The sequence below is a fragment of the Saccopteryx bilineata genome, chromosome 6 (assembly GCF_036850765.1).
Source record: "Saccopteryx bilineata isolate mSacBil1 chromosome 6, mSacBil1_pri_phased_curated, whole genome shotgun sequence".
Lineage (NCBI taxonomy): Eukaryota > Metazoa > Chordata > Mammalia > Chiroptera > Emballonuridae > Saccopteryx > Saccopteryx bilineata.
In genome coordinates this window covers 46,800,874-46,826,160 of record NC_089495.1, presented here as the reverse complement: position 1 = coordinate 46,826,160, position 25,287 = coordinate 46,800,874, and the positions used below count along the sequence as shown (strand labels likewise).

At 39.5% G+C, this 25,287-nt stretch overlaps 1 protein-coding gene across 1 annotated transcript in view; it reads right to left on the bottom strand.

Moving 5' to 3' along the window:
• FGF14 (fibroblast growth factor 14) overlaps positions 1-24,345 on the bottom strand; it is a 719,079-nt gene extending 694,734 nt beyond the window's left edge. Inside the window, exon 1 of the mRNA XM_066234694.1 lies at positions 23,421-24,345. Coding sequence (XP_066090791.1) covers positions 23,421-23,628 — 208 coding nt within the window. The 5' untranslated portion in view covers positions 23,629-24,345. The remainder of the gene's footprint in view (positions 1-23,420) is intronic.
• Between the last annotated feature and the right edge of the window lie 942 nt (positions 24,346-25,287).

Below are 25,287 nucleotides of genomic sequence, written 5' to 3'. Positions count from 1 at the left end.
CCAAAGTTCTCTTACTTACACTGTTATCATTATCAGTAAAAAACAGAGAAGAAATAAAAATTCTTTTGGAAATATACAACTATCTAGCAGTAATTGCCAATGGAGGACAATAAGAACAAAGAGAGACACCGAGTGGCCTTTAGACAGGAGTTACACAAAATTAGTCCCTCTAGATCAATAGGACTGAGGATATCTTGGTCAGACAAGCAAAAGAAGATAAAATCATAAGGCTTGAATATGCATCAGAATATTCTTCTATAATATAGAAGAGGACATAAAAGTTCGAAGTTTTTTTATGCTTCCTATTAAAGAAAAATACCTGGGAAAATCAAAATCCAGATTTTTAAATATTTTATTTTTAACACTATAACATCATCAAAAACCATTACTAAAAGGGTTATATTTTCTAAGAACTCAGCTCTCAAGCTTAGGTTGATAATATCTAAATTAAGAACATTAAGAAAAATATCACCAGAGAAATCACTTATTCTAACCAGCAGTCTTTGAGCAAACCCATTAAGTATCAGGCAGTATGTCTGCCGCTGGAGATAAAGAAATAGCAAAGAAGTATCTCTATGATTCATTCATTTGTATACCACCTGCATATGTAGGTAATATGGATGTGTGTGTGTATGCATGGGTGTGTGTGCGCGCACATGCATTCAGGTTAAGGCAAAAAGAACACCAGCATGCTAATATACCAATATTAACAATTCTAAAGTTTAAGGGCCCAAGTAAAACAAGTTAGAAAGGTCAAGCAAAAGTCATCTCACATAACTGCACACTTCCCTAGCAATGTAATTGAAAATAAAACATTTTTTGATATCAGGAAACAAAAAATTTACCTTTGGAGAGAATAACTACCATATTTCTTAAGAAAATAAAACCCAGTGCTTCCTAAGTTTTCACTAGAAAGCTAGCAGATTCTTACAGCTTTATTTATGTCTCTGGAGATTCATCTCCCCTTTGGGTATCTTACTAATGATGGCTTCAAGAGAGAGAATACTGGCACTGCTCTGAATTCAATATTCTGGTTCAAGCAGAAGTAAGTGGTGCCTGACCTGTGGTGGGGTAAAGCGTTGACCTGGAACACTGAGCTCGCTAGTTCGGAACCCTGGGTTTGCCTGGTCAAGGCACATATGGGAGTTGATACTTCCTACTCCTCCACCCTCTTCTTTCTTTCTCTTTCTCTCTGCCTCTTTCCTCTAAAATAAATAAAGTCTTTTTTAAAAAAAGTAAATGGTCTTTCTCTTAATTCCCAGTGTACAGCCAAGGCAAGGCTGCAATACTTAAATATAAGTAATTAAATATTTGCATATAACACAAAGGAAATCAAGAGTTATGGAACTAGATAACTATAATACAGTTTATCTACTTTCAGTTTAGAGCTCAGTACATGTATGCCTCCCTACTCAGCTCCTAATCTGCCCAAAATGCCTAATTACATCTAGCAACCTAATATCTAAACCCAACAGAAATGTTAGAGAGAATATGAAGTTTCTTTTCCTATAAAGTTACTCCCACTTCTAGGGTTCAAATTCATGTCTGAACCTTTCCTCAGATGAGTGACTCTTAGAATGTCTACCTGCTTTAGGAGAAACTATATATATTTATAATGGCAGGGCTCTAATCTACTGGAAAATAGGGTTTTGTTTTGTTTTGCTTTGTTTTTTTAAACAGAGTACAGAAAGCTGTAGCAAGAGGGTTTATTCTGTTACAACTTTAGATGACATTCATGTCAAGGAATGTTTAAGTTCTGCATGAGCTAGTTAAGAAGTGAACCAGTAATAATTTTTAAAAAAGAAATATAATTCCTATCACACAGTGAATTCTGACCTCTTTTGCATTCACATTAAAAGTAAGTAGACAAATTAAATGTAAATATAGTATCATATTGTCATTATATTAATGAAATTCCCATGCTTTGAAAATAAACATAAGTAAGAAGAGTCAGAGCAGTTTTTAATAAAGGTAAATATATAAAAATTGTTTAAGATATACACCTAAAATAGTCTAAGTGTTCTATTTCACAAAGGTATTAATTTCTTAAAAAGGCTTCTAAGTTTCACAGGGTATTAATTTTTCTAAAGTACTTATAAGCTACACTACAGTAAAAGTAGGCATACATTGCTACTAAAAATTTTCACACTATCTCTATTATAGTTTTATATAATATACAATATAATTTTTTAATTCTAAGACATTTTTAATTGTTCATTTTTAAAGAAAATTAAGAATGTTAAAGAAGTTTTTTATTACATATTAATACAAAATGATATTTATGATTCATGAGATTTTTAACAAATATTGCAAAGAATAAAGTTGTACCCCTACCTTATATCATATATAAAAATTAACTCAAAAGGTATCATAAACCTTAATGTAAGCACTAAAATTCTCAGGAAAAAAATCTTAGAACTAAACTTTCCTGATATTTAAGTAGGAAATGATTTCTTCTCTATGACAGGAAATACATAAATGACAAAAGAAATTGGATTTCATCAAAATTTTAAACTGTGCTTCAAAAGATACTATCAAGAAAGTGGAAAATCCACAGAATAGAGAAAATGTTTATAAATCACATACTGTACTTGAGTTCAGACTTGTTATCTAGGATACATAAGGAACTCTCACAACTCAAAAATGAAAAGACAAATAATCCAGTAAAAAATGGACAAAGGATTTGAATAAACATTTCTTCAAAGAAGATATACAAATGACAGAAGACAATCTGACTTTTGGTGATGGGTATGCAACATAAGTGAATGACAATATAACCTGGAGTCGTTATCTTTGAATATATGTATCCTGATTTATTGATGTCGCCCCATTAAAAATAAAATTATTAGAAAAAAAAGAAGATATACAAATCACCAATAAGAAAAGTTACTGAATATTGTCAGTCATTAGAGAAATAAATGCAAGTCAAAACCATAACATATGACTTCAAGTCACTAGGGTACCTACAAAAAAAAAAAAGAAAGAAAATAACAAGCTGGCATGAATGTAGAGAAACTGGGATCCTCACATGGTGCTGGCAGGAATATAAAAAGGTATGGCTACTTTAGTAAACAGTATGGTGGTCTCTCAAAATGTTAACATAGAATTATCATCTGGCCCTGGCCATATAGCTCAGTTGGTTAAAGCATCATCTCAAATCTCAGAGGTTTCTGGTTCAATCCTCAGTCACAACATGTTCTTCCTCTCTCTCTCTCTCCCCCAAGCCTTTCTCTCTCTCTAAAATTAATAAATTTAGAAAAATCATCATCTTATCAAATAATTGGACTGCCTGGCATAATTCCGAAAGAACTGAACCATGTGTCCATATAAAAAAATCTATACAGCCTGACCAGGTGATGATGCAGTGGATAGAGCATCAAACTGAGATGCAAAGGACCCAGGTTCAAGACTCCGTGGTCACCAGCTTGAGCGCAGACTCATCTGGTTTGAGGAAGAAAAAAAAAAAGCTTACCATCTTAGACCCAAGGTTACTGGCTTGAGCAACAGGTTACTTGGTCTGCTGTAGCCCCCCGGTCAAGGCACATATGAGAAAGCAATCAATGAATAACTAAAGTGCCACAATAAAAAACTGATGATTGATGCTTCTCATCTCTCTCCATTCCTGTCGGTCTATTCCTATCTATCCCTCTCTCTGACTCTCTCTCTGTCTCTGTAAAAAAAATCTATACAGAAATTTTTATAACAATATACATAGCAGCAAAAAAAATATGGAAACAACAGAAATGTCCACCAACTGAAGAATGAATGAACAAAATGTGGTATATCTAAAATGTAATACTATTCAATAAACAGATGAATTGCTGATGCATGCTAAAACATAGATGATTTTGAAAACAGTGTAAGTGAAAAAAACCCTACATACTGTGGGATTCTTTTATATGAAATATCCATAATAAGCAAATCCATAGAGACAGAAACCAGGGTATGGGAGGAGGTGGAAATGAGGAGTGAATGCTAATAATATGGGGCTTCTCAGTTAATGAAAATGTTCTAAATGTACATAGTGATAATGGTTACACAACTATGTAAATATACCCAAAAATTATTTAATTATACAATTTAAAAGTGTAGATTTTATAATATGTAAATTATATCTCAGTAAAGTTATCATAAAAATAATATTGACAGGCCCTGGCCAGTTGGCTCACTGGTAGAGCTAGTAGAGCGTCGGCCCAGCATGTGGATGCCCCAGGTTTGATTTCTGGTCAGGGCACACAGGAGAAGCTACTATCTGCTTCTCCACCCCACCTCTTTCTTCCTTCCTTTCTTTATTTCTCTCTCTTTCTCTCTCTCTCTCTCTCTCTCTCTCTCCCCCCCCCCCCCCACTCTCTCTCTTCTCCTCCTGCAGCCATGGCTCAATTGGTTTGAGGACATTGGCCGGAGTACTGAGGATGGCTCCATTGAGCCTCGCTAGAAATAGCTTGGCTGAGAGCATGGCCCTAGATGGGGGTTGCTGAGTGGATCTTGGTCTATGCACACATGTGATTCTGTCTCTTTACCTTCCCTCCTCTCACTTGGAAAAGAAAAATTAATAATAATATTTACAGCTCATATTCTGGGTTTCAGAAATGTAATTACAACTATAATTGTAGGAGAAATAACTTGATTTCTTATATTACAGAAAATGTTTCTTAAAGTTTTATTATTATTTATTAGAAAAGAATGCCTATTGATAGCCAAGTAAATATTTAAAAGAACAAAAGATGCACAAAGACCCCAAGAGCATTGCTTCTTAACCAATCCCCAGTCATAATATATTTTACAACTACTATAACCTCTGTTATACTTTCAACTTTAAAATATAACCAATTTATCATAAAATGCTATCTACTCTTCATTCTGATGGAATACTCCAGCCCAAATTCATCCCTCATTTGGTCCAATGAGTAGAATCTTGTAACATAACTAGCAGTGGCAAAGAGGAAAAGAAATGGGAGAGAAAAGGGGAAGAAGGAAGGATCAATTTATTCCTCCATCTCTATCAATATTATATTTTATCTCCAGGAATGACATCAGCCTTCTATCTTTATCCAACTTCCCAATATCCTACAAAGACTAAGATCTTGTCTTCTTCATGAATCATCCATTATTCACACAGAAGATATTCAGTGTCTGGTGTTGAATATACTTGAAACAGGACTTCCCACTTTTAAAGTGGTACAAAATTATTTTTAGGTGAGAGGAGGGAAGATAGTAAGAAAGACTTGTACATCCACCTCAATTGCGATCCACCCAGCAACCCATCAAGGGCTGATGCTCGAGTACTGAGCTATTTTTTAGCACCTGAGGCTGATGCGCTCCAACAGAGTATCCTCAGCTCCTGGGGCCATGCTCAAACCAATCGAGCCACTGGCTGCAATAAGGGAAGAGGGAGAGAAGGGGGAGAGAGAGGCGGGCGGGTGAAAAGCAGATGATTGCTTCTTCTATGTGCCCTGACCAGGAATCGAACCCTGGACATCCATACATTGGGCCAATGCTCTATCCACTGAGCCACTAGCCAGGGAAAATAGTTTTCTTAAAAAGAAAATGAACCCACAAATGTTAAAATCTAAAATATCCATTCTTGATCATGGTGGCCCATCAGTCATATGCCATGATCAGCTGCAAGATATAACTCAAGAAATTTGTTACTATTAAAATACCAATATTTGTCAATGATTAACTTTTTATGTATTTAAAATACATTCAAGACTATTTTCCTAATAATGTCTCTGTTACATCATTTCTAAGTTATCTATTGTGGCCTACTGAGAGAAGTTTCAAGTACTTGTTACACCGTACCAACCCTTAACTACCAATACCAAGATACCTGATATAAGAGACAGACCTACTTTTAAAATATCTCGTTCAAACATTACATCCTATTAGATCTCAGCATCTAATTTTAATTTAAAATCATTTCAACAAAAACTACTTTAAAGATATAAAATGGACTGATATGGATATGAAATGTTCCATTTTCTCATTTCAAAATCACACATTTAAAAACACAAAGTTTGTAATCTCTTGGTTATTTTTGTACTGATTCTACTTCTTGGCTATTTCTTTCTGTCCTCATGTTTACTGCTACTATGCTCACTTCTCAATGACTCTCATGCGTAGAGGATTCTAATGGCATACAGATTGGTAGGTGCATAAACAGCCAGGGTTCAGTCAGGAACTAAATATCTAGCATACATCCATAGCTATAAATATGCATTCAACAGGCTTAGTGTTTGCTCATCAAATTGGAAAAATTCAAACCACAATTTAGTTAAAACAGTATCTTATTTTTCAACAACTCACAATATTACATTTCTCCTAATGCAATACAGCAACTAAGAATTGTAATTCTTGTCATTCTAAAGTGCAGAGAAGATAAGAATCACTCCTAAAAATATATACAATAATATTTTAAAGTATTTCTACTAATTACAAATTTTAAAAGATGCAACAAAAAAAATATTCAAAGATCTGTCTTACACTTAAACTTGAACAGTGAAAAGAAGAGCATAGTTAGGCAAAATCTGTTACCAAGATTCGCAGAGATAATAGCTCTTTCAGCTTTGGATAATAAAAATAAGAAAGATTATGATTCACAGAGTGAGTTGAAGGACCCTAATTTCCTTTTCTCAAGGCTCTCACAAATACATATTAGTGGGTATGAGAGAGATAGTAGAAAAGTGTACATATCTGTGCCAGTCTATATGACACAGCTTGGACCGAGATCCTGAAGGGGTGTTTTTGTGTGCAAAGGGTGCGCATTTTAATTTTATTCTAAGCTATGCTAATACAACATATTTGGCCCTTTAGGAAACTCTGCAGCAGTTGGACCTTTTGCATTGTGCAGCTGTCTATTGCCTTTACCCTCATTTGCAAAAAGTTTGATTAAATTGCTTACTCATTCGCCCACTGAAATAACAGAATTCAGATTTACGCTGCCAATTTGCTCCCAACACAGTGTATCAGTTATCACTCCCTAAAATGAAACTCTTTCCCTTCTTGTGTGAATTATGCTTGTGGCCCTTTAACATCAGTCCTATAAAACTGTGATGTCTAATAAGAATCCTAGCTTTAAATCAAAGAAATGAAACTACTGTTTATACGGCCTTATTATTTATATTCCGAACAGTTTGAACAGACATTAATCATTTAATGTGTGCTCTCATTCTAACAAATTTTTTTATAATTTTTGTGGCATTCTTAAACAGTAAGACATCTGAGAAACAGATATTGACCCCCTAATAAACAATTCAAATTTTATAACAGAAAGAAGTTGAAAATCAAAATTCAGTTCTAAAAGTTGTGCTTTTAGCAACCTTTATTCCTTAATGAAACTTTCCACTAATCCTTGATCCACTAATGGTCAGCCTGAGTTACTAAAACAGCACATTAGGACTGTTATAGAAAAATATATGGTCCAAGTTGTTCAAGTTCCAAATAGCATGTGACATTTTCAACTCTTCCCAGTTGTGGAATTTCACAAGTAACATCTTACAAGGAAATAAACTGCTGCCACAAGTCCCTAAGTACTACAAAAAGATATTTAGTACACCTTGAAGCAATTATTAAAAACCATTCTCCCCTTATTTAGAAAGCCTATGAAGCCACCAGAACAACATAATTTAAACTACATAGTGGTCTCAAACTATATTTTAAAAAATAATAAGCTCATCTATTACTACATGTAACTATCAACAACATGTAGTTACATTTCCTGTCACGTTCTTAACAAATCCTCTATGACTTCAAGGAGTAGATTACAGCCACCTTCTCATGAGCCTCCACAATGACCCCATGACTCTCATTTACACTTTTTCTTTCAGACATCTTGCAAAATTCAGAGGAAGCAGTTCCCTTCCTGCTCCATGATTTCTCCGTGTGCCTTTGGTTTACCCCTTCCCAACTGCTGGACAAATTTCACCTACCCATATCTTGCCACACTCAGAAGAACCATTCTTTCTTCCAAGTTCCCATTTTCTATCTCTAATGAAAGGGCATTTTCACTTGATTGAGTTCTTACTAAGAAATCTCTCCAAACTCCCAGTACTACTACTCTCCCGCCATCAGTTACACCAGTGACACTTCCCAATCGCAATGGAGCAGTTCTCAAGCACTTCACTGCCTGTTTTGGAAATGTTCTCTAGTTCATTTTTACCACATACGGTCCAGCGCCACTGCCTGGCTTTTGGGCTTCAAGTTATGATTCCCCTAATCCTTTAAAATATGACTCCATTAACATTCCTACAAATTCCCAAACATGCACCTTCCAGTCAGCCTTTGACTTTCACTCACTTTACTCCCCTTGTCAGAAATACTCTTATCTCTCCTGCCGACTGAAACATGCATTCAAGAGTCAGTTCAGTTTACACTTCTCTGAAGGATTTCCCTTCCTTCCTTCCCCTTACATCCCACATGTACTTCCAGCCCTTCCAGCCATCCAGTTCGCCTTCAGTTGTTCAGGGCTCTTTCCCATGTCTAGCATTCTCTGTGCATTTACCTTAACTACTCATGGGCCAAAAACCCAATCATTATAGAATGTTTTAAATATCTCCCCATATCTGTTAAGTTTATCATATATGGTTATATATTGTCTATCTTCTCAAGACCTCAGGATCATTTTTTTTTTAATTTTGAAATAACAGATAGTTTTCTATAGATTAGGTTCATCTTTGGAACAATAAGAATGTCCTGAAAAAAAATAGAAAAGGAGAAATGGGTTTCTTTGCAAAAATAGACTTAAGTGATCATTTACCCATGGGATTTCTGCATGTCTTGTAAAAGTTTTTGTGTCAGACTATCTTTGCAAGGATATTGCAACCTTGGATTCTAGGGATATGGCCTTCTTCTTCTCAATTACAGAACAGATTTGTTTCCTGAACAGGATAGTATCTTGCTCAAGAGGATGCCTCCCTGCAGGGCAAAAATTGAGCAGCTTTGCTGGAAACTCCTTAAAAGATGGTGACTGCCTATGTTTAGAGTGCCTCAGCTGTGAAACAAACTCGCTATGTGCAAGCATACACTTGGGCCACCCCAGCATTGCCCCTGGTCTTTGGAACAAGAACTAATGAGAACATAAAGCTCATGTTGCCTGGTGTGGCTTGAGTAATAAAGTCCTTTATCTTGGACCCAGAAGTCTCCTGTCTTTAGCCAGTATCGATGTAACTGAAGCAAGCTAACTTGTTAGTATACAAGCGGGGTCAACTCTCAAACTCTTTGTAGTTTCAGACAATTTCTGGATATTAAGTAGAAGCAAGTCTGTTCAATTATGAGTTTCTCGTTGTCAAAAAAATATATAAGATGCTACCACATCAAAACTCTACACATCTAACATGAAATAAAGGATGAACCCCAAAACAATACGGTAAATTCAAAGAAAGAAGCAAATTCAAAGTGTAAGGACTCCATGATTTAATATGAGGTTCTACTACAGGTTAAGGTAGAGTGAGAGACATCACAATGGTGGTTGCTTCTTTTTTTTTTTTTTCATTTTTCTGAAGCTGGAAACAGGGAGAGACAGTCAGACAGACTCCCGCATGCGCCCGAACGGGATCCACCCGGCACGCCCACAATGGGGGGGCGCTCTGCCCACCAGGGGGTGATGCTCTGCCCCTCCGGGGTGTCGCCATGTTGCCACCAGAGCCACTCTAGCGCCTGAGGCAGAGGCCACAGAGCCATCCCCAGCGCCCGGGCCATCTTTGCTCCAATGGAGCCTTAGCTGCGGGAGGGGAAGAGAGAGACAGAGAGAAAAGCGCGGCGGAGGGGTGGAGAAGCAAATGGGCATTTCTCCTGTGTGCCCTGGCCGGGAATCGAACCCGGGTCCTCCGCACGCTAGGCCGACGCTCTACCGCTGAGCCAACCGGCCAAGGCTGGTGGTTGCTTCTTAGAGGAGACATGATGTGTACTAAATGGAACCAAGTGGGAATCTTCTGGAGTGATGAGAATGGTCTATATATTGATTAGGATGGCAGTCACAGGGATACATGCAATAGTCAAAGGACATCAAATGCTACAAATAAGAACTGTGTGTTTTAATGTATGTAAATTACACTCAATAAGAAAACATTACAAGTTCTGAATATCTTAACAGTGTCTATGTTGCAATACCTTTCAGTTTCAGGATAGAATGATTCACAGAAACACTAAGACAGTACTTCACATTCTTCTTTGAACCTCTTTAGAGAGAGATGACTGCTTTACAGGGATGTAAGCATATGCACTATGCAGTAAAACTGTTTGGGCTCATACCCAGATATTTCCATTACTAACCAAATGCCATCAGACAACTTCCTTAACCTCTTTGTGCCTGGGCTTCATTCTTTAACAGAAGTATAACAGAAGTTTCTACCTATGGTTTTGAGGATTAAATTAGGTAATCTAGGTAAAAACACCTAGTACATAGAAAGCATTCTCTAAAAATTAGTTATTACTTATTTAGAGTGTAGATAATGATAAAACAGGATTCAAAACAATTCAATCTGTTAAAGTAGAAGAGTAACATGCTTTTTAAAATTTAGTAAATTGAATGTGCATTTATTAGTGGGAATAACAGGTAGATTATTTACTTATAATAATACCCCCAAATCATTTAATTATATAACCCAATAAAGCAATAGACTCACGTCAAAGTTTTTTACATGTTATTTGAAGCACCCAAAGAAATACATGAAGTCAAATAAATGCTACTCTGAGTAAATGTCTCAGGTTCAGACAGATGTGTTTCATTTTCTTTCTGGCAACAATATTGTTAGCATTTCTTTTTGCTTTTTTCCCTGATGTAATGCATGTGAAAGTTGAAAATCCATTTGGATTCTAATCCCAATCTTGCCTAAAGAGTCAACTGATGACACACATGACTAAAAACTTTGACACACATGACTAAATGAAATACGAGAAAGGACAAAATCTGGAATATGACAGGACAAATACAGAGAGAATGGGACAAGGGGTGCATTCTCAGTGATGGAAAAGTTCTTTGCTAAAGCAAAGGACAGGAGGTCAGAAAAGAGTCATCCAGACTTCCTAGCCCTGAAGGTTAGGCCACACTCTACCTTTAGCACGTAAGCCCCTGGTAAGTGTCCCTATAAGAAGGCATGTGTACCACAGAGGTACCAGAATCACCTCGCATGGTGTTCTCTAAGATTATTCCCAAGATGTTAAAAAAATACATATTTAGAAAAAAGAAAATAAACAACAATGATGCAAATTTTCTGTCCTGTTTAATGTTTTTGTTATGCCTCCTTGAAATATTTCTAACATCTAATATCCATTTCATTAAAAGTATTTCCAATATTTCATTATTATACGTCTGACATATGAGGAATTTTATGCCACTTAATTGGCATGTCGGCAGACAATTTAAATGTAAAAGAAAAAATAACTGTTAATAAAAATAAATAAATTCCTAGGAAACAAATCAAGTCATTGTATAACAAAAGGGGAAGGAGCATATTGGATTACTGTTTCAATCTGCCTCACCAGAAAATGCTGAGGCACAATGATGGTGACTACTTAATCAGTAAACTGACTCAGGCCTTCTAGCAAAGTCCTTTCTTTGCTTAAGGATTCCAACACCTGGTCTGCAACAATAACACAGCCAAAGAAAATGAGTTTCAGACTTTGAAATAAGTGGCTGTTCTTTAAAAAAATAAAATAAATCTTTTTAAACTCTACAATTGTTTTAGTATTTCAGACTTATTTTCAGGTTTCTTCTTTTTTAAAAACACAATAGTGTACCATGTGCTCCATACAGGAAGTGGAAAGAACAGAAATTACAATCCCTCCCAAACTACACTTCATCTAAGAGGCAGCACTGCTGAAGAGGTTATCACACACTTCAGTGATCCACAATAATTGTGCAGACAACAAAATGTTATAAGGGGAAGAATGGCATTTTAATTACAACCACATTCATTTCTATCTAAAAGGCAGGTGCACACACTTCTTAAATAAATTCTATAAAGTTCACACTTTGTTCTCTTTTCTTCCCAGACCTGAATAGTTAATCTGAAAACTTGGCTTTTAAGTACAGTACTTGGGTCCTCAAACTGAACACATTATTGTGCACAAAAGAATATATGCTATTGACAAAAGTTGTATACGATCATAAAAAGAACTTTTTGATGTTATTCTAAAGCATATGTTCAATCCCTAAGTACTTCTAGGTTTGAAATCAAGAAAATGAACTCTATCCCAGAGCAACTCTCCTAGAACTATTTAAATTTTGATCTAGAAAGAGAAACTTGTTAAAGCCTTCTACTTCCTATTAAACCTATCACATCCCCTTGAATAAGAGCAGTCTGGAAAGAGCCAAATTTTCACTCCATGTTTCAAGTAGACAGGAGCGTACTACCAGCAAATGGCAATGCATCAAGATTAACAGGAGTTGTCTAAATTAAAAACCTGTGGTCAGAACCACAAGTTCTCTCCTTCCTTCTCAAATTCAAGCTGACCACTGAAATATTTGGACTACAATCCCTGTCACCACCTTATTTTGGACCTCACCACTTCTACTTAAATTGCTTCTTCTGTGGCCTTTCTACCATCAAACTTGCCCCATGCAAAGCTATTTTCCCCACCATAGCCATAACAATTGTCTAAAGGGTAAATCTAACCATCGCACAAAGAGCATGATCTGTTCCTGACCACTGCAAAGTTGTTAATTCATACCTGATGGACCCACAGAATGGAAGCCACCCCACTGGCCTGGCCCCTGTCATAAATCTAAACCTAAGTCAGCCTGTACTTATGGGAAATACCAGTCAAGGAAAGCTACCATACACCAATCACAATCCTCCAACTCAGTTTTAGCTAGGTTACCTTATCCTAGAAAATAGGAAGTATAAGGAAATCCCAATATCCTAGATAATCATGCACTGTTCTCATGTTGCCTCTTCAAACTCACTCCATAAAACTCATTCTTGCCTATAATTTCTCAGGGAAAGTGCTCCACTGCTTGAGAGCACTGTGCTCCCCAAATAAAGGACATCAAACTTGTCAATAAACTGTTTTAGTTTTGTCAATGGACAGTTCTGCAACCAGATGGGAGCCGTCATTGCTAAAGATTTCGGAGACAGCTCCAGATGAAGGTAAAAGTCCCCACAAAGGCCTTTTGGATTGCTGCCTCTTTGGTCCCCCTTAGAGATCTTCAGGAAGCTATTCTCAGATTGAGCTCTACTTATTTTGTGTTCTGAGCTCTTCAAGTTTATCAGTCTTAATCCTTCTGAGTGAAAAACTGGGGTGTGTGAGACTCCAGATTTTCATGGGGAGACTTAGTGAGCCACAATATTTGGGTTTGTGGCCAAATTCACCTACAAGGTAAACACCTTTGGGAGGTCCTTACAAGTTCCAGTAACTATGCACAGGCATCCAGTCTGGTTGAATTAGGGAGAATTTTTTCAAGGGAAAATAATGGGTGCCCCTAAGTCTAGATAGAACACAAAATTGCAGCTGTTAGGGGACTCACAAAGTCTCAAGGTTAGCCACAGAATAAACAGCTGGGGCACTTCTGGAAATAAAGTAAGACACAAAACTCAGATTATTCTAAAGAAAACCAGCACATCAAAACCTAAGTAGGCACAAATTGGATTATTAAAACCTACAGGGCATCTGTCACTATACAGAAATATCATAAAAGGAACAGATACATTACTAATGAGAATCTCGAAAGTCTAAGTCACAGAATTGGTGGTTGGTGGGCACAAGGTTAAGCCTTAAAAGCTGTTGGAGTGCTCACCACCTAACCCTAAGACTACAATAAGTTGGTCATGAAAGAAGTTGGATTAACACTAAGCCAGCCACCAACCTCAAGAAAAATTCCATGCATGCAGTGAGGTATGCTGTAAAACACCTTAAAATTCTCAACCCAGCAACATATCCCTCATAGATACTCCTCTGGTTCCAAGAGACAAGGCTTAGCTAAAGAAATAGTATCCTCAAGTTTCAAAAAAATTAAGCATGCCACCTATTTAGTTTATGTCTGAAAACTGTGGTCCTAGAAGGTGTAGATATCTAAAAAAATGTCAAAAATCTTATTAAGACAACCTTGGTCTTTATGGGGCACATCTTCAATTAGATAAGCACATTTAATAAGTGCACTTGAAAGTAAGGGTTCCCAATCAAACAAACAGAATGGAATACCTATTTTAATTGGCATAAAAGCTTCCAAAAGGCTTAAAGATTCCAAAATAACTTCATTGAAAAATGAATTTCAAAAGGCTAAAGAAAAATTAAGGACATAAGTACCTAAAACAAAGACTATAAGACTGTCGTGACTTCTACCACACCCCTGTTCCTCAGAACTCCCTGTCTATTAATCCTCTATTTGAATTACCTTTCCAGTCTAAAGACACAATAAGACCATTATCAAAAGTCAACTACGTTAGTGGCCTTACAGATGCCCCAATATCTACCCTCAAAGGAGGGACTGCAAATGGGTCCCTCTCAGGATTAACAGGGTCTGAGGGATTCTCCGGTAAATCACTACCTAAACAGTCAATTAATGCAAACTACAATTAATGCAAAACCTTACCAAATTCTAGCTGGCACAAGAGTTAAACTCTCTACTTTAAACACCACTTGCTCCAAAGCCTGCAGATGGGCTCCTGGAAAAACTGGCAGAAGTAAACAAAGGCTGAGAATTCCTTCCAGAGTCCACTCTCCTAGATCTGTCTGCAGTGAGTGCCTAGCCAAGAGAGGAAGGTGAAATTTCATGTTGTCCTTTCCTTTCCAAGTCCTATTGGTTATTGATTCTTTCTCTGCCAAGGACAGCTAATGCCTTCTTGTTCGTCGCATTTTGTGTCCTGAGAACTGGCTTGACAACCGTCAGGCTGGAGGACCCAAAATATAGCCAGAAAGAAATGTGCACTTTACTCCATTTGCAGATAAATGTGGCTGGACAGAATGTGGTTGCACTCCATTTTCAGCTAGTTTTCCTAGGGACTTTTGCCGGACCTAAGGGGAATTGTCTTACTTTTGTCTATCTTTGGGAGTGGCTCTGCATCGTGGGATCGTGGGATCTTTTGCAATTTCTTTGGGGACACCTCTTGCATCCAATGGGTTGTTTAAAAATGCCAGGAATATTTACCATTTGTCCCAAATGAAACAAAATATTTGAAAGGATTTTTTTTTTGATAGCTCTATAGTTAGAAGTTGGCCAAATTGGAAGCTGAAATTCAGAGCCTGATAGGAACTTTTTAGGACCTCTCCCCTGAGCTAAATAAAACTATGCACACAGTGGGGGAAGCAAAATATTCCAAAGACCAATAGCTCTAAATCCAGAACATGGGAATCTTTTTATTTCCATTTAGTGGAAAATCTCCCTGACCTAAAGAAACAAATAGAAGATAGTGAAGTTGAATCCGTGGTCAGTCCTTTAATGTCATACATGTTGCAATCCAATTCTTCCAGGAATTAAAAAATCATTGTCATATAAATCAAGTCCTTACAACAACAGAAATGCAGCTCTAGAAGCAATTCGAAGCCTATCTATCCTTTTAAAACCAACTTCAACATGTTCTCTATTCATCTATAAAGACTTGTAAGTATTGTCAAAAACTGGTTTTAGGTAACAAAAATCCTTAGAGAAACTTGCATTCTTTCCCTGTACCTTTGCGATGTAAGTTCTAACCAGTCTTCTCTAAGAATGAAAAGTTATCTCTTTGAAATACAAACTTAAGGGAGGCAATTCTTATCAGAAAGAAAGTCTGTTTGGAAACTAGGCCAATGAAAAAAATCTTAAAAGTTCAAAGCTGCCTGTTCAGGTAACCTTAATTTATTCCATCTGCCAGAAACACAATTTGGATCCAGCTGTTCTTTTCTAAACTAGTGAGTTTTGCTTCATTGTGCCCTCAAAATAGTCTTTTTCAATTTCTAAATTTACAGTGAAGTGTTTTTTTGTTTTTTTTAAGATTTAAAATGCTAGTGATTTTTCCCTCCCTGGTAAACCAAAGATGATAGAAGGCAAAACAAGCCAGCGTAGGCAGACTCCTCCCTTTAGACGTGAGAAAAGATCTGGGGGATATAATGGATGTAATGGAATGCCACCTGCTTCAGCACCAGCCATTCAACTTTATAAACTGCATGTAGAGCTCTTGGTGGTGTCACCTGTAAAATACCACCTGTTTCTCTTCCAAGGTTCAAAGCTGCCGAGTTTCGGCCTACAATTCAAAATCAGCTCTTGGAACAATAACTTCCTCCACTATGAAGGAGATCCTCCATCTCTGATAGTCTCTGATTTTAGAATATAACTTAAATATACTCAGCAAAGTCCAGGGGAGATACAGGGAAGGGGGGGGGGGGAGTTCAGTTACAGTCCAAATCGGGCGGCAGGTTACAGAAGCCTAGAACATGAGAGCTGGGGCCGACCTGAGATTATTGTAATCAAAACCCCTCCGGCCCACAGAATTCCAGCAGCCAGCCCAGCTCTTCCAGCAGCTAGTAGCAAAACCGTGACCACACGTGCTCATCCTCTCCCTGTTCTTAGCTTGGGGGCCATCACCATCAAGACAAAGCCTTCTTCCAGCCCAGTCCTTTTCCCTCCAAGCTTTGGTGCGCACTGGAGGGCGCGCGGGTGGAGGCGGCCACCTGTGGGATAGGACACAACTCTTTCGCAGCCCTCCGGCCCGGGAACGTACCGCAGCGCCCCTGCGTGGCCGTTGGCATTGCGGACCGCAAACAGACGCGGCACAAGGGCGCGGGCCGGGTGCACGTGCAGGGCCGCGCAAGCTCCACGGTTTCCGGCCATGTGGTTTCCATAGAAACGAAATTGTCCGCTGCTAAGTTTACCCACCACCAGCGGACCCCCAAGGTCAGAGGTCATCTCTGTGGCAACACAAACTTCCAGCGCTATGGCGGCTCCGAGGGGCGGCTTCCGCCGCATTGCGCAGCGGAGTCCTGGGCTCCGCGAGACGAGGAGCGCTCGCAGTGGCGGGTCCCGGGGGCTCTGGCCGCGGGTCACACCCGAAGGAAGACCGCGCCTGGCCTTCTTATCGCTCCTCTCAGAGCTCAATTAGGCCGACTCCGAACCCGCTTGGGCCAGATCACCGAGGGGCCCGACTCCTGGAAGGAGATCGGAGCCGCAGAGGTGGCCGGCTCTCGGCTTGCAGCAAACAAATTATGACAGCAGCTCTGGAAAGCGGGAGCTCTGCCCCAGTCCGTGCGTTCTGCCACACCTGTCCCTGACAAACTCTGCGTCTCCTAGCCCGAGGCCGCAGGGGCCCAGCGCCCGCCACCTTTGACAGTGGCTCCAGAAAGGAGGAAGCTAACTCAATGTGGTTGAGGGAAGTTCAGGGAACTAGCAAGTTTGAAGAGGACTGCTTTAAAACGAACAAAAAAGAATATTTCCAAATAACTGAAACCAAAGGCTCTTGAGATGAAGCCCCCTCAAGAAGAAAAATATGCCACAGGGAAGGTCCCAGTGACCATCTTCAGAGAAAGTAGTTCACCAAAGAAAAGAATACAACTCTTTTTGCCAAATGTCATCCTTTTTAAGGAGAAGAAAATCAAAATCTTTGTTTTCCATCTTGCAGAGGGAAACTAATGGTGCCCTAACATTTGCTGTTGAAAGTTTGAGAGTGTCAGAAGAGAAGTTAATTTTCTCAGCGAACTCTTACTTGTCACTATTAATTCATTTAATAAGAGTATTATAAACCTGCTGTGTGTCATAAACCAGAGTTTTGGGCAGGAAACAGTGATAAAGGTAACAGTGCCCAACAATTGTTGGGTGACTTTCTTAGATGGTGTTAGTAGATTACATAAACAAAACTCCGTGTCCCCTATAAAACACGTCTACATTGTGCCTCTTTCTGCCTTATGTTTAGAAAGATCTTAAGAATTCTTTTCTACTTCCCTTGCCTTCATTATCCTGGGTTTTACATTCTGACCAAAGCATAAAATTAGTTTGTAGCAACTAGAGAAATACACCAAAAATAAAAATAAACAGGAAATACTTGGTCCTTAAAAGGCAGAATATCAAAAACATTAGTATATCTCTAGAAGCATATACAGGAACTTAGAAGTCTCTCTCAGAAAACTCCCTGCTCTTCAGTGGTCAGGTTCGACTCTTATAACTAAATCTAGTATGGTACACAAATTAAAACCCTAAGTAACACCACCCAGACTACAGTGCAGGGAAAGCAGATGTGTCTCAGTAGGAATTCCCCTGACCCACAATACCTCCTGAAGGTGGTACTAACTTGGACTCAAAGATTTTATTAATACTGTAGGCACAATGCAATGTTTCAAATATACCAACTGTTTCTTTCTCCTTAAGGCATAAAGAACTATTTTGAATAAAGGCTTCCATTTTGAGACATCTTCTAGACAGTATTTATAGCAAGCTTATGAGTCAATTGAATGAGTTATGATGCTGAAATGTTCAAAGGAGCAAAAATTTTGATTGTTGTTCTGGCTACCATATGTATAACAACACTTCATAAAAGTCCCCAATGTTTGTGTTGCTAAAACATAGAAGACTGGGTTTGAACATTTATTTTTTTAAAAAAAATGATTCCCTGTGGGAAAAAAATGAAATATAGTCAAGAATTAGTTTTAGCACCTTCTGAGAGCAATGCATCATTTGAAAAAATGTTGTCAGGACAGATGCTATCTAAGATGAGAACAGGCTGGAAACTGGTACAGCCAAAGTCATCAGCATTGTTAAAATCAAGTTTAGATTTTCACGCATTGGATTTTACACTTGTTACCTTGGATATAAATTTCAAATAAGAAAAATCCACTCTCCTAATAAGTCAATACTTGAAAGCCTATCTAAAATGCCGTCCTTTGTTTCATGGAGTAGCACTGCTCAGCAGAACTCATTTTGCGACTTCGGTAACTAAAGTTTCCTGGGTGAGATTCAAGCCCAACTCATACTACATGAAATCTCTCTCTAAAGACAGGCATGTGAGAAGGAAACAAACTTATACCTGTATGGTGTTATAGCCATGAATCTAAATTTAATATCTCCATCTGATATATGGTCATTGTTTAGAAATTCGGATTTGTGGCCCATTTGTGGCTCACTCAGCTCTACAGGAACCCAGGATGAGTTGGCAGGCTGAGAAGCAGAAGGAGTAAAAAATGTTTACTTCTTTTTTTTTCCTCTCTCCCTATTCACTTCTAAACATCATGATGTAAAAGAAGTCGCTTTAAAAGAATAACGTATATTTAAATGAGTGACAGTGACATACCAGGTGTTTTGGCACCTAAAACAGTTTAATGAAAAGTAAAAGCAAAGCTGAAAGACACCAAAACAAGGAAGAAATAGAAATTGTCAATGAATTCTACCAAGCCCTGCTTGTTTCATCTCAAAGTTCCATGGCAGAGAGGGTAACTGAGTTCAGAAAAGAATATACTCAGGGCTTAGAGTATATAGGGTTTTCTAAATATGCTCTGCAAAAGTAGGTCTAGGCCATCTGCTTCCAACCCTCCTTGCCACTAATACTGGTACTCAATAAATTTAACTTTGGTTACAATTTATCTTAAAATCTGTGCTTTCCAAAATCCGTCATTACATTGTAGTTTAGGGGCTCGTGTGTGTGGTTGAGTGCGTGTATGCATTTGAGGGTCTGTGGCTTCCTTTGCTTGTTGTATATTATGTGTCTGAAGAAATATACATGACATGACCTCTGTATCATGTTTATTGTTAATATATTTTTGCAACCACATTTCTTTCCTTAATTATATATATATAAATATATATATATATATATATATATATATATATATATATATATATATATATATATATATCAAGCGCTCCTCTAAGCAAAATAAGTGACTTGGACTTAGACTTAGAGTTCCTATTTAATTATTTGCCTAAAGTGCAGCACCTTGTCTGACTCATACAGTGAAAATTGAAGCAGGTAACATTGATTCTAAACATATAGCTATTGCTCTGCTAGGAAAGTAAGGGAAAGTAGGACATTTTAATGTGTGTGTGTGTGTGTGTGTGTGTGTTCTCTAATAATAGTTATATTCTGAGATTTTGTTCATTTTATTAAGACAGCAAACATACAGGGCAAAGTAGGTTTACAGTTTATATGGAAAATAATACAATAATAAATCATAATACAGGAATAAACTCTTGTGTTTTGAGTGCTCACAACTGTAAACCTACTTTTGCCACACCCTGTATATCCAGGATTTCTAAGCTATTGCCATTTATTTTTTAAAGCACATATTGTGCAAATATATTCTTCATGTTTTATATAAAAGCAACTACAAAAAAAAACTATTTCATTAATACCCCTTATTTAAATCCTACTTAATAACTTGGGTAAATGAAAAACTTTGCCCTTAAGTTCATGCCTTTATTATCTGCTTATTTTCACATCAAACGTGATTGCAGTGCTCAGAAATTCCTCCCAGTAATCCTGGACCAAACTACCTACACTTATTGACAATTTAAAGAATTGGGAATAATCGATATGTATTTTATTTTATAATTTACAGAGACAGAACAAAAATTAATCGAATAAGTCTTTGCACCAAATTCATGATGCTAGTACTGCTATTTCGTGGTCTTCTGCCAAGCTTCTTAGTTTCAAACCAGTTAATTGTCTTCATTTTCATTTTAACTTTAAGATAACATTATAGGTAGTAGTCAATCTGTTCTTCTTGGTTTTAATAGTCAGGAGGATTTTAGCCTTTGTTTTATTTTAATTACCCAATTAACTTCTTAGTTGTACTGCTATCTTGGGATCAAAAACCTACAAATGATTTTAGGCTTAATGTTAATAGCAGAAAGAGAATGGAACTCGCCAGCTACAATACAGAAAGGGAATTGACTAGGGATGAGTTTGATTCCAGCTCAAAAAGCAAAAACTTTTGAAAGGTGAGACTGGTAGTAGGCCACATTAATGTCCTATTATTAAAGTAATTTTTACAAAATGCTCCAACTCCCAGGCTGAATCACTAACTCTTGTCAAGCTAAGACTAAACTATCTTGTTAGAATCGTTGGTGATGTTATTAGCACACTTTCAGTTAACCCATCAATTCACACCCAAGTACTGTAGCACTCATAAGCTGCAAAACAAATTGCTCTAAAAATAATTTGTCATTTGACACCTTCCAAATCTCTTGAGAAGAAGAAAATGTCTACTTTAATCTAGAGAGATCAAAGTGGGTGAGTTGGGGGAGGTGTAAAGAAAAGATCTTGCATCTTATATTGGAGGAAATGCATGTTTTCAGTAAAACTGTTTACAAAATACATCTATATACATATATATGAAGGCCAGTAAGGAGACTTACTATTCCATGCTTAATTATTTCCCACTATGGAAGGACTAGATTCAAGGTCCCTAGACAAATGGCCGCGTTTTTTTAATTAAAAAAAATGTTTTTATAGTATTTCCTCAGATGAAGGCTAAATCTTTTCTGAGGACACTAGAAAGCTTCAGAAACCACCATTTTTATTGTGTGAAAGAGTAACCCCTCCTTTCCCCCTACAGCCCTTGGTTTGTCCCACTTTGGGAATCTGGCAAAAAGGGTGGGTGTTCACATTAAATTTGTGAGATAGTACTGCAAATCTAGGAATGATCAAGTCATCAAGCGTTGGGCTTGATGTCGGGGGGTAGGGGTACACCTCACAGCTGAATAGAGATGTGGATGGTAAGGTGCCCACACTATGTTCTCCTTTGGTAATGTTCAGGAAGATGGTATCATTTCGGAGTTGCTAAACGCCGAGGAGTTGAAAGAGAAAGGTAAAAGGACAGGTTGTGGGGGAGGAATAGGAGGAGGCAGGAACAGAGGGGGACGAAGAGATACAGAGTAGAACTGGAGCACAAGGAGGAGGATCCAGGACAGAGGCACCGAACCCACTGCAGCACCGCGCCCGCGGACAGCCAGAGGTTACTTCCAGAGCCTCAACAGCCACCCTACTTCCCAGCTGGGGGCAACTGCCCAGGCGTCAGCCAGCACACGTGCCCCTGCCCTTTCGGGCCGTCTCATAACTCGCAGTTTCCCATCTGTGGCAGCAGTGGGGGCCGCACAGGGTACTCAACCTCCACACCCACCGCCGCCACCCCCACCTACCCACTCCTCCTCCTCCTCCTTCTCCTCGCGCACCGGGCACCCGCAGGCGCAGCGCCCTCAGAGCGCGCTGCCTCGGCTACACTGCGTTTACAAGGTTCCGGAGGCAGAGGGGGAGCAGCCACTTGCTGCCCAGCGGCTGGGGCTCCGGATGTCAGGGCGGCTGTGGGGAGCCATGATCTACTACACCGCAGTGCCAGCGTCAGGAGCCTCCAGCTCACCGGCTGCCGCTGCAGGAGGGCCCTGGCCGCGTCCCCGCCCCCGCCCCCCAATGCCGCCCCAGACACAAACACCCAGCCCCTGGTTCCTCTCCATCCTGAACCTAGCCGGGTGACGCCACACACCCCCAAAAGCCAGCGTGCACCACTCCCGGACCCGCTGCGCCCAGCCTAGTCGCCGGCGCGCCGCCGCCACCATGCAGCCCTCCGGCCTGGCATTCCTGGGCTGTACTCCCACAGCTCCTCGGCTGCCCCCAAACACCTTAGACTGAAATACCAGAAAGTGAACCCGAGGACACAACTCCCCGAATCACTTGCATTTGCATTTATTATGTAATGTGCTGCAAGTTTCCCTGTTGGAGTCCTTTAGAATGGGGGCGCATGATCACCAGGAGGCTGAAACAGGGACTCACGGCCTCGCTGATCCCACCCGTGGAACCTGGACGCAGGGATTTGATATTGCTTTTTTAAAAGGGGGGGGGTAATTAAATATATTAGAGGGGGAGTGCTTGTCTTCTCGGTCTGAGGTTCCCCCAGGTACTTAAATCCTGCCCAGGTATTCCCAGTAGCGGGGGGTGTCAGAGGCAAACCCGGGAATGAGTTAATAACACTCGGGCACCGGGAGCAGACGGGGGAGGAAGGCGGGGGCTGACGGAGGAGCGGGGCTGCGAGGGAGGGGGGCCTCTCTTACTTTGGGTAGAGGTGAAAGGGTGGCGAATATTGTGCAAGCTAATCAGAAAGTATAGAGCGGGTTCTCGGCACCGAGCTACGTCCCCGAACCTGCTGCAGAAGTAAGGCGAGCTCGCGGTTCTTTTTTCTGGCAACTACAGAAGCATTTCATCTGCCTCGGGCAAAACCTTAAGCCATAGCCGTTTAATATTCAACCAAACATCGGCAACCAAATCCATTTTTTTTTTCAAAAAAGTTTCCTCCTCCCTTCTAGCGATGGATTGTGTCACAGCCAAGAGAAGCTGATAATGGTTTTCTGGCTCACAGACGCCGATCCAGCTGTTACTTGTTTATCCATGCAACACCTCTATATGCAACACTGTCCTGGTTCCTTTTCTGCTTCCCCTGCCTTCCTGCATAGCAGAACTGCAGATCTAGCTCAACGAGCAACAGACAGGTTATTATGAGGAAAAACATAACACGATGCATGTTTTGCTTACCAGTTGGGTTCTTGTTTTTCTTAAGACTCTTGCCACAAAGACACTGCAGCATATGCGTTCCTTTGCTGAAAATGTTCCAAAGAAACCACATTGATTTGGGCGAAAAGCAATCCAGCAGCTTAGACACCCTGAGAAAGAAGAGATCCTTGTGGTTGCATAATAATAATTTGAAATCAGTTCTCCTGAAGAGGGGCACCGGTTTTACCATAGGAAAAACGATAATATTCCGAATCTTCTCCCAGTTTTTTCCCCTCACGTGGTATATTTCTTTGAGACTTCTCAGTGATTGTTTTTTTTCGGCCAGGGTGAATGATTTATCCCTCTTGATCACCACTGGGTTATTATCAAAGGGCTGGGAGAAAGATCCTTTTTCAGCATGAAGACAAACAAAAAAGCAAAGAAATCCCAACTGAGGCCAGAACTAATCAGGGAGAACAGTGATGCACAAAAGATCCCCGAAGAGAAAACCATAGCCTTTTACTTGATCACTATGAGGATGGGTGGGTCTGCAGAAGGCGAAGCAGGATTCATCTCAGTGAGAGAAGTCTGCCATTGTGTAGCCCCTAGGAGAGAAGGAAGGAAAAAAAAAGGAAAGAAAGAAAAAAAAAGAAAAAAGAAAGAAAAAGAAAAGAGAAAAAAACCACCAGCACACACACTCACACACCAATACCACCTCGGAGATCGAGTCTGACAGCCGAAGACACAGCCTCCCTTCTCTCAGTGTCGATTTTTTTTTTTTTATAATCAATCGCCAGTGCCCAGTGGGATCGGATTGAACCTGCAGTTCTCAATCACCACGAAGATGCAAATCTAGGTGTCCCCTCCCCTGGTCAGGCCGGTAGTAGGTAGAGAGCGCCAGAGATCCCCTTCCTCCTTCCTCTCACTCTCCCAGTTTCCAACAACGGTGAGCATGAGGAAATTCTCCCCTCCGGATTCCTCGCCCAGCCTCGGATGTGAGTTACAGGCATTAGAGGGAGGAGGAGGAGGAGTTGAAGTTTGCATTGAAAAGACTGGCTTTCCATGACGTAGCCACGTGCTTTCAGACCCGTCACCAGTGAGATGCTTCAACCCGCCCGGGGAGGGCAGTGTCACTGCAGTCTCTCCAGCAAGTTCCCCTCTTGAAGTCCCCCACCGCCAGCACCTTGCCCCAGCACCGGACCCTCTACCTCCTCTGCCCTGCATAAGTTGGCTTGCTGATTGTTCTTGAGGCCATCTAACAGAGCCTTCTGTTAAAAGTTAATTGGAAAAGAAAAATTAACAATTATAATTAGTAAATCTTAAAAAAAAAATACATGGGGGGAGGGGAGTTAAAGAGAAACAGTAGTTTAATACCATTCTTCACAGCCAACATTAGTTCCACCTTACATTTTCAAAAGCAGCACCTAAACCACTAAGGAAACCTCAAGTTCCTTCAGTTCTCATGATTGGAATCCTACTTAAAGTGCTGTTTGCAAACTCTAAACCAGGCGCATGGCAAATATGTACTTGCAGAAACAGGCTGCTGAAAGGGCAACCACTAAAATCAAGGTAGCAAAATATATTTTGGTAGGGAGGGTCATATGTACATGGGAAATTTTATGCCACTTCTGGACATACAGTTCACCATCGTCAAATAATTTTTTGTACAAAAAGCACTCTGCTTAAATCACACCTTAACTCATTGTTTGTTTTTGGAACCATTAACTGAATATTAAATTCACCCTAATGCACTTCTCATCTACATTAATATACAATCTTGTCACCAGCCACCATAATCTAACCTAACAAAACAGCACATTTTTCATTTCACCAAGATATAAACCAGCTCCCAGCCTAGAGTGTGGTGGCACAGTGGATAGAGCCTCAACCTGGAACGCTGAGGTCGCTA